General features: G+C 44.7%; 1 protein-coding gene across 5 annotated transcripts in view; it reads right to left on the reverse strand.

The window, feature by feature from the left end:
- TRIO (trio Rho guanine nucleotide exchange factor) overlaps positions 1-14,802 on the reverse strand; it is a 355,799-nt gene that overhangs the window by 168,501 nt on the left and 172,496 nt on the right. For all 5 annotated transcript variants that reach the window (XM_046672288.1, XM_046672289.1, XM_046672290.1 and 2 more), the window contains 2 exons: positions 12,346-12,468; positions 806-997 (listed from right to left, as the gene is read on the reverse strand). In XM_046672288.1, coding sequence (XP_046528244.1) covers positions 806-997; positions 12,346-12,468 — 315 coding nt within the window. The remainder of the gene's footprint in view (positions 1-805; positions 998-12,345; positions 12,469-14,802) is intronic.

Consider the following 14,802-nt stretch of genomic DNA (forward strand, 5'->3'; position numbering starts at 1 on the left):
TCCTTAGAAATAAGATGCAGTAAGTTGACATCCCTATTCAATTTGTGGTCCTGCTGAAAATGTTAATTTTTATTATAAATCCTTTTTCTCAAAAGCTACATAATAGTTTAATGTAACTTTATATTTCTAGTAAGAATAACATATATGCAAGGCATAATTAGGACCAACTATTTTTCACCTACCAAATAACACATTATCTCTTATCGTGAGGTAAGTTTATTAGCAAGAGCATATGTATGACATTAGCATTAGTAACACTAAGGCCATGTTGGTTTGGGTACATTTAAACTCAGTATTATGTAAAATTCACTTTTATTAGTATCTGGGAGTAGTCACACAGTCTGATAAAGTCAGAAGGCAGCCATGACTTTCGCCACATGACAGGCTGAAGCACAGAAGGGAAATCCAGAGCTCTGAGCAGAAAGAGCAGTTCTCTAGCCAGGCTAAAATGCATGCACGCTCTCTCTCTCCAAGTTAAAGGGATCTCCTTCAGCTCCCGTTTTCTCTGCTCACATCCTAATCCTCATCTCTCCCCAGCCACCCTCAACCCTCAAGGGGCCCCTCCTGACAGACACACGGGCTCCTGCAGCCCCGGCAAAAGCATGCCTGCACTCGGGTGATGAGGAGGCACAAGCATTCTAGCTCGGTCCCCTGTCCACACTGACCCGCTCAGTGTAAATAGGCTACGTATCCTCACTGGCCATTTCTTGTCCACTTTCTCACATCACAACCAGATCCACATTCGTTCCACGGAGTTCAAAGACCCCTGCAGACACGGCTACATCTCTGTCTCCTGATGTCTTACCTCTTTTACGTGGGTGTGAAAGGACACTGACATGTCTAGTAGGATCTTCCGTTGCTCAACACGCCGAACAAAATCTTGTATCCGGTCTTCGAGCTGATGGGCAGCCTGATAAATCTCTTCTGGGTCACATTCCCCCGTCTGAGCCAGCTGCTCTGCTGCTTCTAGTAATTTATCTGCATTGGTATATGTGTTCTGCACAAGGGAACATATAAAGAAACAGGGGGTGAAACAGAAAGAAACCGGCCAGGCCAGCAGTCATAAAACTCCACAACACAAAGGCAGTCTGCGATATTCCTGATCATATCCGTAAATCATACAGAACAAGTACGATGAGAAGAGATGACTTTAGGAGTTTGATACATCCCCGTGAGTAGCCTTTTCCATTCCTGTTTTAGACTGCTAAACTTTGAACCTCATGGCAAAGCCCTTTCAACTACAGCAGAGATGGGTGTCCGGAGGCAGCTGCTGGCTGCCCCGTGACTCATAAAGGGCTTTCAGCTTTTGCTGCTGCACAGCAAGAAGACGGCACATCGCCACAAGTGCCCACTTCACTTTTCTCCTGGTTTTATGACAGAGTGGAGAGTTCCAGTTTTGTGTCTTTCAGTATGATAAAGATTTTGTGATAATTCCCCAAGTGCAAGCAAAAAGGTTAAGTTTCAGACAAACATAAGCTGCTTTTTTCACATGTTTCCACTTACTGGTAATTTTTTGCTTATCTTTTTTCTACGTAAGGGTACACATTTTTTGAGAAAAAGGAAATAATCACTATAATGGCTATAAAGTAGCCAGAGTTTGAAAGAGCTGAAAGTGTAAACAGGTGTCTCAAATACTCTGAACATTACTCTTTCTTAAATTCTTGATAAACTAGAGGCTGCAAAGGGTCCCACAAATAAACAAGTATGCCAGAGACCTGACACTGTTAAAAGAACTGCTGGTGAGAGGCTCACGGACGGGGATGGGGGGCTGCCGAGGCAGTGCCGGGGAAGAACAGAACGAGGCCTTCTGAAAAGGCCAGCCAAGCAAGTCTGCAGCTCCCCTGAGAAACAGGTGGAGCCCTTCCAGCCTCTCCTTCTCCAACATTTCAGCTGTAAAGCCAAGCAGGGTTGGTGCCTCATTAGTGAGGGCAGGTGATGGCCCACGGTGTGGGGATGGTGTCCCTGCAGGGTGTCCAAGCCTGAAGGGGAGCAAGGGCACCCCTGCAGTGGGCAGCCTCCCAGCTGGAAGACTGGTTAGGCTGGGGGCATTAATCTACTAAGTCAATACATTAAGGATAATGAGAGGCAGGGTCCTCACTGTGGAGAAGGGAGTGACAAATATGGAAAAGGACAAAATCTGAGTTAATCCCGTGGCACTGGGTTGGAAGTAGAGGTATCAGCATGAATACACAGTTTTCAACAGAAAGATGTGTAAATGTGCATGTCATGTGCGCACGCACACACACACACAGTCACATTCTCCCTCCCACTATCCACTGAGAGGACCTGGGAGCAGCGATGGCCCCACAGCAATAAGCATGCTTAGCACCCGAACTTCCACTACTAACACCATTCTCCTCTAAAGGGAATCAGGGCTCTGTGGAGAAATGACTGATTCCAGTGTTGGGGTGGGATAAAGGACAAGATGAGCCTGAAACATCTGACTGTGCTAGAACATAAGGAGAAGCTCAGGAACAATGTGGACAGGTCAGAACCCAGAAGTCAACGAGAGGAGGCTCCTGCTGGCCAAATGAGGGCAATCTGAGTAAACAACAATGGTAATAGAGTATAACACACTAACACAACAGGAAAGAAACCATGAGTCACACAGTGACATAAATAAATAAGACCAGATGAGGAACAGGATACTGTAGAATTTCAAAGTACCTTCCCACAAAGTACTTACTAATTACGAAAGAGGAAAGGCTCACTTTCCAGTGGAGAAGTCAGATGGACACCACCTTAACCCAGGGCTCAAAATGAACACCTTATGTAACAGGACTGTGTGCCACCTGGTGGGACGGCATGAGAAGGACACAGCAGCTCTGTATGATAGCCCTGCTGAAGATGGATAATGGGGATCTAATCATGAGGAATCATCAGACAAACTCAAAGTCAGGAGCAGTCTCCAAAATAATGGGCCTGAAATCTTCCAAAGGGTCAGGTCACAAAAGTCAAGGAAACCAAGGAGCTGCTCTCAGCTCAAGGACACTAAAAGATGTGACAACTAAAGGCCAGGGTTATTTTACACTGGATCCCTTAGTTATACAGGACATCATGGGGCCCGAGAGTTAGAAGGTAATCCTGTATCAATGTTAATTTCCTGATTTTGATGGTGTTATTATGTGTACAGCAGAATGTCCTTTTTTGGTAGGAAATACACACTAAAGTAAATGGTTCAGGGGAAAACAAGCCTTTTGTGCTGTACTTCCAACTTTACTGCAAGTTTAAAATAATTTTATAACAGGTGTAACATACAGTGTGATAGGTCTGAGGTGATCTCAATGACAAAGCTATTGATGCCCATTTACAGAGCAAGAGTGCCCCTGACGTCAGGGTTGGGGTTGGGGTGGAGCAGTCCATCTTCTGCAGGCAATAAGGAGGGGTGCAGTGCTGACAGAGAATTAAAAGAAATAATAAAGGCCAGCTAAAAGTCTGTCTGCTTTTTATCACCACCACAGGCTGAACACTCCCCACGCCCTGTCTGCCATGGTCACGAGCACTTATTGTGGGTCAGGTCTAAGTGAGCCCATTGCAGTGGGCCGTCCAACCTGAACAACAGTCCCCTTGACAAGTAAGGAACCTGAGGCCTGAAGGGCAGTCACTGGGCTCAGGGGACAAGGTGGCAGGCGGTAGAAGCAGGACTCAACCCAGGTCTGTGTGACTCAGGAGCCTGTGCTTACAACCATCCACCGTATTGTCAGCTGGTGAGACTCCTCAAAGCAGTGTTTTACGTAGCATTGCTTTACACGCCGCCATGGGGCAAGGTTCGCAGGCATCTCTTTCTCTCCGTCCATCTGAAAAACCATTTTCAGGGGACTTCTCTTTTGGGTACTATCCAAACTCTGATGAGAATGCCCCACACTATTAACAAAGGACCTTTCAGAACTTTTCTTTACAAAAGAACCCTTTAAAATTTACTAATTATGGCCAACTTGGAAAATGTATATGTGGACATTTTACACAATCTTTGGAATCAATTATTTGAAATAATTTGAAAAGCACGGTCAGTTCCAAATCTGATGCAGAACTTAAAAGCACAATCAAAGGGTTTTATATACACTCAATATGACACAATTGGAAGCTAAGTTATAATAATTCCTGCATAGAGCAGAAAGAGTAAAAGTGCCCACTTCAAAAGAGCTTTGTAACAACAGAAGCATGTTTTATAAATGTCCACTCTCCCTCCTATGTGACTCTGGACCTCCACATCCCCTATGGTGCAGTCTGGCAAGCTGCCATGACAACTGTGTGACAAGGAGCCCTCCATGCACACTACCATACCACCCTGGAGATTCTGAGTGACAGGACAGAAAGAGTCTCATGTCAGCCCTGAGTCAATGACTTTGTGGCCCAGAGAGTCAGGCTAGAGACATCACCCCGCCATGTGGATGATAAGGGAGGAGTTAAACTATGAATTAGAATTAGAATAATGCGGTAATAAAGGAAATGATGAGGAAGCTATTAATGACAATAATAAAAAATAATGACAAGAAACCACTGGAGCCAAGAGGAGACATGACAACTAAATGTAATGTGGCATTCTGAATAGGATCCTAGAATAGGGGAAAACCAAGGAAATCTGAATAAAGTATGGGCTTCACTTAATAATAAAAACATCAATATTAGTTAATTAATTATAACAAATGTACCATATTAATGAAAGATGATAATAATGGGGAAAATAGATGCAGGGTATGGGAACTCTATATCATAATTTTTCTGTAAATCTAAAACTGGCCTAAAGAAGTTTATTAAAATACATGTATGTACACATATGTGTATGTATACACACACACATATATATGTGTATATATATGTACACACACATATATGTATATGTAGATTTTTTAAAAACAGCTTTCACCTATGGAACTATTAGTGACCACCTTCCACAGATTCTCTCATGGAGGCCTTCCCTCCTGAGAGGCTGGCACTCGGGCCGCTCGGTGCAGTCCCTGGGCACAGAGTAAGCTCTCCTTGTGACGGTCAGCTATTAGCACCAAGGGCTCTTGCTGTGGTGGTTCTGCATACATTTTGCCCACAAAGGTTCTCCAGTCACCAGAGACTGCACTCTGATGTAACTCCTCTGAGGATGACAGCTTTATGCAGATCCATGCTGCCCCTGTGGGGCCTCACCCAGGAAGCATGCTTCTGTGTCTCCAAGCAGAGGCACAAGAGGGACTCAGTGCTGAATGAAGCTAACAGTGTAACATGCTTTATGCTGCATGTACACATTTCTAAGAGCCGAATCCTGTTTTCTGACTGACTGTCACTACAGCCGTGAAGTCGCTTACCTCTCGTGTTTGGTAAGTGGTGCCTCCCAAGCCCTCACCATTACGTTTCTGAAAGCTTTCCGCCTCTCTGCCAGAGGTAAGGACATATACAACAACAAAGGTCCCAAAAGAACAAGTGCTCTTTTGAATTATCCGGGACACGAAACAGCATTCATTTCGTCCTACTTCTCATTTCACCCTTGAAAAAAATGAGCTGGCACACAGGGTTCAGTGGCTCTCCCCTGGCACAGCGGTGGGTGCTGGTGGACCAGGGTCAGCACGCTGCCTCTCTGAAACCCAGGGCCTAGGCCTTCTCAGGTAGAGCCTACCCCGGATCCTTCTGCCATGGAAGAAAACAGACTTCCGTGTGTTAATCAACACACCCGTCAGAAACGCTAACTCTGGAGCACTCACTGTCCCAACCACAGCTCTATAACGTGGACACTATTTCACTCCCGCTTCACACACGAGGAAATGGAGGCACGCACGGGTGAGTAACTTGCCCAAGTCAGTCAGTGGAGCTGGCATTGTTCAGGCAGCAAATGCCTAGGCCGGGGTTCCCCTCACAAGGGAAAATTTAGTCACTTAAATTCAGACTTGAAGGGGGCAGGGAGTGTCAGGTCAGAGAACCTGTTTCAGAGTCTGAAGAGACTGGACTCTCCTACCTGCTGTCCTGTCCCTGAAGGCAGCTCTCTCTGGGCCCAGGTGCTGTCTGTGCGGTGGGGTAACAGTCCCAGCGATGAGGATTAAAGGGGATAATGTAAGCCGAACAGGTTCCTCTTTCTCTTGAGAAGTAAATTAAAACTGCATAATGGCTAGGACTCAGGAAACACCCAGAGCTTTTCAAAGGCGATCAGACCTTCCTCTCCCTACAACCCCTCACAGCTAAAGCCTGGGTTTTACCCAAGATGGCCAGAGGCTATATTTAGAACCCAGAAAAGATGGGTTTTCTTGATCTTAGAAAAGATAGGAACGGAGGAAAACACAGACATTTCAAGGCCTGAATTTAGGGCATGCAAAAAGAGTGGAAGAATCCTGTGTGTCCACAGGCTGTGCAGAGTATCCTTGCAAAAGGTGAACGAGCTCAGCAGCGCCCAGGGAGTCTGAGAATCAGCCTGCTCTCTTCTGAAAGTCAAGAATGAACGTAAGGTCTCCTGCTTTCCTAAACAGCCACACTTTCTTATCCTGGAAGACCAGATAATTACACGGCATATATAAAAAGTTGGTGACAGAAATGGCTTCGTGGGGAACAACTTCACAACAGGTTACATCTTTGGAAGGTAATCTGAACCCCGGGGATAAGCAGACAGGAGAGAAGGTGGTGTGCGCACTCCCAGAGCGGACATTTATGGGAAGACGGGCTACGTCAGAGATTCGCTAATCATGTTACAGAAATCTCTGTGCTCTCAAAGCCAGCTACTTCCTTGAACCAGAGTTTTCTAGGTTTTACTGCCTGTTGTATTCATAGCTTTTTAAAATCTACAAAAGAACATTAACTTGGACAAGTATTTAGAAGGCAAAGGAGAAGATGACTGTCAAAGAGCGTCTTCCCTTCTGACAGTCATTTGCAAAACGCTTCCCGTGGAAAGCACCTTTTCTTTCTTTTTAAAAGCTCCTGCATGAAAATGCAACATGGCTGCGTGTGCCACACTCTATAAACTCGTTACCATAAATTCATTCACCAGGATGCATCCACTCACAGTCACCATATAAAATAAAGAAGGAATGGATCTTCAGATTCGTCACAAGGAGGTTCTTGGCTCTGCAAAACCGTGTCCAAAAATGATCCAAGCGCTTCCTGATGTGGCTACAGCAGTGTCTGAAACAGCTTGACAGCGGGCTCGGCAGTGGAGTCTTATGTCCTGCAGAAGTTACACCCGGCTGTATGACTCCCTGCCACCAAGTCAACATGAGGATCTTTTCGGGTTCCTCCTTCCCAGAAAACAAGACTAGTTCTATATAATAAATAATCTATATTTAGTTCTTTTCAACCATAAGACTTTCACTACTTCCTTCTTGAATCTGTTGTCACTCCATCATACAGCAACTCACTATTCTGAAGAAGCTGACCACAGGAAAAATTTATTAAATAAACTTCTAATTCAAGATCTCTAAACTAAAGACAATTCAGAATTCATTTTACAAAGGATCTTTCAAAACAAGCCAAAGAAACAAACTATCTAACCCTGAACTTAACTGTGAAAAGGAAATTTCTTCTCCCTCAACCCAAAATTTGTTTTACCTTTGTGAATATGTTTCAGAAAACGAAATAAGGCTCCTTATTAAGCACTAAAGATGCTTTTGTTCCCATTTTTAAGATGCCTCACAAGGCCATTCTGTCCAAAAAGATATATAAATCTAAAATATAAACTTAGGGGCTGGCCCCATGGCCGAGTGGTTAAAGTTCTGTGCACTCCACTTTGGCAGCCCGGGTTCACGGGTTCAGATCCTGGGCGCAGACCTATTCCACTCACCAGCCATGCTTTACAGGTACCCCACGTACAAAAAAAATAGAGGAAGATTGGCACAGATGTTAGCCCAGGGCTAATCTTCCTCAAGCTAAAGAAGAGGAGGATTGGCAACGGATGTTGGCTAAGGGTGAATCTTCCTCAGCAAAAAAAAAAAAAAAAAAAACAAAAACAGAAATTACATCTCTGCCATAAGCACTTCTATTACAATTTGGTTTGCCAGAAAGCAGTCAAAGATAGAGAAGGTAATTCACTTCATGGGCTCATTCCCCGTGTGCTAGAGCAAGACTGGGGTCAGTTTGCATTTTGGGAAGACCTAGAGAGCTGTCGATGAATGATGCTACAAACACAAACTGTAATTTTGTCTCAGTACCGAGGCCATGGTTTTTCTAGAGCAAATCCACTGCGCAGTCCTACTAAGCCAAGATCTCTTCTAGCTTAAAATGCTATCCTCCTCTCCCCTACTCCCCTCAAAAAATCCTTATTAAACAAGGCGGAAAGTCTAGAGAGAGCAGTCCACCTGTTTTTTCAGGTCTTACGGCCCGCTCCCCACTCACTACAATTAATCTCTGGCTAGTTCTTACCGTATAGGGCAGTCCCCCTCCTCCACTGCCTGAGGGAGCACTCTGAGGCACAGCAAACTCCCTCCAGAACTAGCCTGCAGTGGTCCAGGAGTGTTCTCTGGGATTTACAGTATCTGCATGCACAGGGGCTGGTGTGCACTAGATTGTAGAGCTCCATTATGGACTACCAGGGGCCTGTCACACAATAGGATGTTGTGGATGGAAAGGCTCAGAGATTTTCACTCTAAAGCGCGTGGAGGGGATTATATGAGTGGCTGGGTCCCAGTCCCCAGCAACGACGACAGACTGTTGAAAGCCTACTCTGAACAATGGCAAATTGCTGCGTGCCTAGTGACTGCAGTTTTACCAGACAGACATGCGTAAAGCTGGACTGCTGGGGACAGCAGACAATGAGGAGGCAGAGCAGAGTGGCAGAACACTCCTTCGAAACCAAGCGGTATCTAAAAAATAGAGCAGAATCAAGTGACGTTCTTCAAGAGACGGGAGGATCTATAAATATTCAGTGCCAGAAGGAAAAGAACTAGGAGAGGGAGGAGTCCAAGATGCTAGAAAGAGGCCATCCTTGAAGGGCCCAGGGCCTGGCAGTGGGGCGGGAAGGAGGGTGCAGGTAGAGAGGAAAGCTGAGATACGCAGGTATGGCCAGGTTCTGGGTGGAGAGCTCAAAGCCTGCACCCCACAGTGGCTCTGCAGAGGAGAGGCCCACAGAGAGGAGAGTCTGGTCTCCGCCCGCGGCTCCCCAGGCCCTGGAAGGCCCGGCCCACGCTCCAGCCATGCAGACCACATGGCTGTGCTGCCCAACAGTCCCACCTGCTGTCCCTCATGCCTGCTTCTAACACCCTCTCCTTTCTTTGCCACCAAGCCGAATTTTACTAATTTGTGGGTCTTGGCTTGACAACAAGAACTACCAGGAAAAGCCCTCTGACAGGTGGCCCTGCCTCTTCAGGAGGAGGGCTGGCCCCTCCGTGCCTGGCAGAATGCCTGACACATGGAGGGTGATTATTTGAAAACCAGAGGGAGGGAAACTGGGTGCAGATGTTTGCAAAGTGAGCAAAAGGTGTTTATATTTAAGGTTTTTTTCATGCACAGGTCAGGTTTGGGCTTAAGCACTTTCAATTTCAGGGAAAGAGGGTGAGGCTCCCAGGGACAATGAGCAAGAGATGCTAAGAAAGCAGTGCAAGTCAGCTGGGAAGAGGCAGGAGCAGACAAGTACCTGCCATTCTCGAACCCGGAGTAAAGCAGACCACAGCTCAGGGTGCCACTTTAACTCTTGGCTTGCCCTAGAAACACTAAGGCAGAAACATTTCCTACACTCTTGTTGTCCCCGGAGAACCTATGTGGACAGCTCTGATGGTTATCTGAGACCTGAGGAAATAAGTTCACCATGAAAAGATAGGGCAAGGTTAGCCAGAGAAGACATTTCCTTAATTTCGAATAGAAGGAACCACAGGAATTGGAGGCAGAAGGGTCACTGGGGTGCTGGAAACACAGGAGGACATTCAGCAGACCATCATCCCTCATATAAACAAGGCTGCTCAGGAGGGTGTGAGGCAGGGCAAGGGCAGTCCAGTCTACAATCCCAGGGAACACGCTACTGGAGGCAGGAGCCTCCCTCTCTGAACAGATTCCGGCTGTGTGCTGTTCCACCTCTTAGATTCCTTGGGGCCTGAAGTTTGCTCATATGATCCAAATTTCCATCCATCCTCAAACCTCACTGGCTACAGCAGCAGCTTATCTTATGGAAAAAAAATAAAGGGGAGATAAGAGCACATTTCCCACATTTCTTCTGCTACAAGAGGAAGGCAAAATATTTTCCAGCAAGCGTTAAGTCAGGAGATCACCCACAACGTAGATAAGAAAAATCCGAAGACGCGTTGCACACGTGGCAAGGCTGCAGAACACACGATCTTTTCTTACCTGTTTCTTGAGATGGAGAAAGCATAAAGGTTGGGACTGTTGTTTTTACTTTACATAGGAAGACATGTAAAGAAGGTAACGTTTCAAAGGTGTTTTCACTGAATAGGACCCAAGTCATTTGTTTTGTTCTATCCTGTAATTCTACCCCATATTTATTTCCCTCACTAAACTGGTATATAATGGAACCCCTTGTCATGCAAAACCTACTGACACACAAGCCATGGTTTACTCTTGTTTATTTTTGTTTTATAGATTTGGAGACTATATTGTTAGATGCATACTGATACCCCTCCTTTTAAAACGAAAGACCCTCTTTATTTCTAATAATGGTTTCAAGTCTATTTGTTTAATATTAATATTCCTACGCCAGTTTTCTTTTGGTTAATACTTGCCTGGTGGATCTTTTTTCTAATATTTTATATATTTTCAAACTTCCTGGGTGTGTATGTTTTAGCTGTGCCCTTGAAAAGAACATATGGCATTTTTAAAAGATATTCAGTCAGAGAATCTTTGTCTTTTCACAAGTATAATCTATTTTGCACATTTACTGTAATTACTGATATTTATGGACAAATTACTACATTTTATTTTGTGACTTCTATCATGATTTTTGTTGTTCTCATTTCGTTTGCTCCCACCAGACCCATTTTCGTGAGTTTTTATTTATCTGGTTTTGTGTATTATTTTCCCTTTATACTGATTTGGACGTGATGATTTCTATCCCTAGACTTTCAGTGGTCGTTCAACACTGCTGACATGCACACCGGAACTGACAAATCTAAGATACACAACACCTCTTGCCACCCTCCTCAGAACACCCTTCCATCTTCCGTGTTTGAGTGCTCTGGTACTTTAGTTCCACCTTGTTTTTAACTACCCCAAATTCACTGTCTTCTGTTTAAACGGTCAATCTTTTGATTTACAAACATATTACCAACTTCTGTGCTTATTATTGATCCCAGTCCTTTCTTCTCATATTTCCTTTTTATTCCTTTAGTTAATTCATTCAACAAATATTTGCTGACTGCTTAAATATGCCAGGCACTGTTCCAGGTGCTAGTGATAGTGAAGTGAACAACACGAAGTCCCTGTTCCTGCCGAGTCTAAATTACAGTGGGTGCCTCCATCATTCTTCATAAACCATGTATGTTAGTCAGCTCTTCTGGTAACTACTTGAGCGGTAAACTTGCTCAGTCTTGGTCTATACTTTATCTGCACTACTGAACCACAGCTCAGCTGGGTATGGCATTCCAGGTTCAGTTATTTTCCCTCCGGACTCTACTCCACTCTCTCCCGGAATCTGTGGTTACTGATGAGAAGCCGGCTGTCTAAGAGTCATTCTCACAGGTGTCATTTTGTCCTTTCTCTCTTCTTGTCTCTAAGATCCTGTCTTTGGTGTTCCTCAGTTTCACCATGGTGTGTCTCAGTTTGGATTTGTACTACTAGACAACTTCTTTTTAAAACAATTTTTACCCTCCCTCCTATAGCTTCCATATATATACTTACATGATCCATATATAAGTTTTGGGAAGAACATGGGCCAGGTACCCTAGATGATGCTACACATAAACCTTACTTTCTCTCCAGGAGCCCTTACTGGGCCTATTTTTCAGATAAGAAAATTAACCTTAGAAATGCTAAGAGGCTTTTCCAAAGTCACACAATAGTGGGACTTACAGCCAATGCTCAAACTCCACGAAGCCCAAGCTCTAACATACTGCACCCCTGCCTCCCGCTTCCTAAGCACACACATTTAAAAGAACTGCAAAGGGACAAGAAATGCTGGGCCCATCACTACAGAAATGCAAGAAGGACTGTTATTCTGACTACGAACTGAAATTTCACAAACTAGTCAAGAGACATTGGTACAATAAATACAGCAAAAACATCCAAGACACTTTTCTGTTTCAAGAACATTTTTTGAAAGGGTCAACAACTAAATCATTTTTCTGTCTAGGAAATGACAACTTCACTCTGAAATCTGACCATCATCTTCAAACACACCTCACTAAGGCTAACTCATCTCAGATGTGGTTAAAACTGTAATTCAAAACCCACCACACAGGTATTTAGAGGAGAAAAGAGCAAAAGCCACTGTTTTACCTGTGCTACTTCTTCAAAATCTTCATGACGTTTCTGCAAAGCTCTAGCCCGATGGAGCGACTTCCCCACACCTGTATGCTTGCTCAGAAATGCTTCTCCATGGTTCTCAATCCAGTCCAGCACCTATAAGGAAATACAGGTACACAGACCATAAAAACAATGGCCTGCCTTGTTCAACGTTTAGGGTTACCTACTGAACATACACTCTGTTGTCAAAACGCTATAAGAAACAAGCAGCAAAGGAGAAAAAAAATTGGGGAGCAACTGGATACTAATCTAACATACTTGAGAATTACATCTTCTATCAGCTTTCCAACCATGATTTTAATCAGCTTTTACTTTAAAAGTGTAAATTTATGTATAAATGCTACATGCAATAATGATTAAATCAAACCTCACCTCATGTTCTCCATGACGGAGCCTCCGAAACGGACTGGGTTTTGTATGAGATAGTGGTTGTCAAGCCACAGAGGACTGTTTAACTGAACATTTTTATAAGGCTCAAAGCTCCACAACTCAGGCAATTCAAGTTTAACTACAGAGGTAGTGTTTTTCTGTCTCTTCTTGAGAAGACTCAAAACACAGAAGTAAAACCTAAGAACATGAAACAGTCCAACGCCTTGGTCCTGGTCTTTGAGGATAATTTATATTATGCTCAGCTATAAACTAAGCTGTTGTGAAAGCTAAGCATTCCATGAATTTAAGTACTTAAAAGTTCTTGCTAGTTGAAATCCACTAAAGAAACAGTAAAAATAAAGCAGAGCAACCCAATGTTTCTAAGTTCATAGCTGGACTGAGGAGCTCACTGGCTCTCGGACTTGAGAAATGACAAAACGCTGAGAATACATAACAAAACATTTACATTGCATCAAATGCACACTTCGCCTCTTTCTGATGGAGCGGGGATAACTAAGTCAGTTAAGTCTTCAGCCAAAAACAAAAACTTCAGCAGAAAGATATTATTTAAATATTTAAATGCATTTGTTAACAAGATGCTGAAGCACTGAAGGCTGCCTGGACTTCGCATTTAGTAACTAAGGTAACTACACAGACGGATCCAAATGGTCTTGGACTAAGGAACCACTGGAGCCCGCAGAGTGAGGACGGTGGTCTCGAGGGCCATGGGGAACCAGACCAGTCATGGCACTCTGCTAATGGCAACATAAAAGGGACCTGAACTTGGGGTTCATTGCTACAAAAACGATCCCTTACCCTTTGTAACCTGCACTACAGAGAGGTCAGTGTGCTGACAGATACCTAGGAAAAAAAGAGTTCGCTGGTGAGGGCCAGAGCGCCCTGTCCAGGGACAACTGGACTTGCTCTCCATTGCTCCAAACTAGCTATCTTCAGAAGTCAAGGGTCTACTGAGGCTCCTTTCCGCATAAGATTTAGCAAAGTTAGTAGTACACGTAAATAAAATGGCTTGTGAACCTGATAAATCTCTGGTGGTCCTCTGTGAAGACCCTTGTAGAATCAGCAGAAGTGTGTGCACATGCACAGGTGGGAGGGTGAGGTGGGACGCAGAGGCCACACCCTGCAGGAGTGCTCAGCTAAAGCCACAGGTTTACCTTACTACTGTAGGTCATTTCCAAATGTCTTGTGTCAATGCCACCATTCTGCCAGTCACCTGGAGTCACACCACCAGAGTCCTTCTTACTGGACCCACTTGTAGTCTGTCAACTCAGTCCCTTAGTCCTTCGGAAAGCTCTCGTTTCCACCCTTCATTTCCACCCCTCTGCACACACAGAGTCTAGCTGTGTGCTCCTGGGCAAGTTCCTTATCCTTTCTGAGCTGCAGCTTCCTCACCTGCTCAGTGGTGACAATAGTGGGGAGTTGTATGTATTCAGTGAGATCTAAGTAAGCATCTTAATATCAGTGTGGAAACACACAGCAATGTGCCATCCCCACCCACAAACCACAACCTGTGGCAGGCTTCCATCTAATTTTAAGCTCTTTGGTGGCACAAGTTACAAATATTCCATTGCTTTTTTTCTGAGGAGGATTATCCATGAGCTAACAACTGTGCCAATCTTCCTCTACTTTATATGTGGGTCACTGCCACAGCATGGCCAATGAGTGGTGTAGGTCCACACCTGGGAGCCAAACCTGTGAACCTGAGCCACCAAAGCAGAGCATGCCGAACTTAACTACTATGCCACAGGGCTGGCCCCTTATTGCTTTTTAACTAGTGCACTTAGTACCTTATTTTTCTTTCTTGAGAGAGAGAGAGAGAGAGAGAGAGAGAGAGGGGGGGGGAGGGGGGGAGGGGGGGGGGGGGGAGAGGGGGAGGGAGAGGGAGGGAGGGAGAGGGAGGGAGGGAGAGGGAGAGAGACCTTTAGTACCACACTAGTACATAGCGCCACATTCCCTGCCTGACTTCAAGGCAGATGTAAAGCTGCTGAGTTGCAGACATGACAGTCTCTTAGGACACACTATAAAACACAGGTCCCGTTCCAC

Source organism: Equus quagga, chromosome 9 (genome assembly GCF_021613505.1).
Source record: "Equus quagga isolate Etosha38 chromosome 9, UCLA_HA_Equagga_1.0, whole genome shotgun sequence".
Classification (NCBI taxonomy): domain Eukaryota; kingdom Metazoa; phylum Chordata; class Mammalia; order Perissodactyla; family Equidae; genus Equus; species Equus quagga.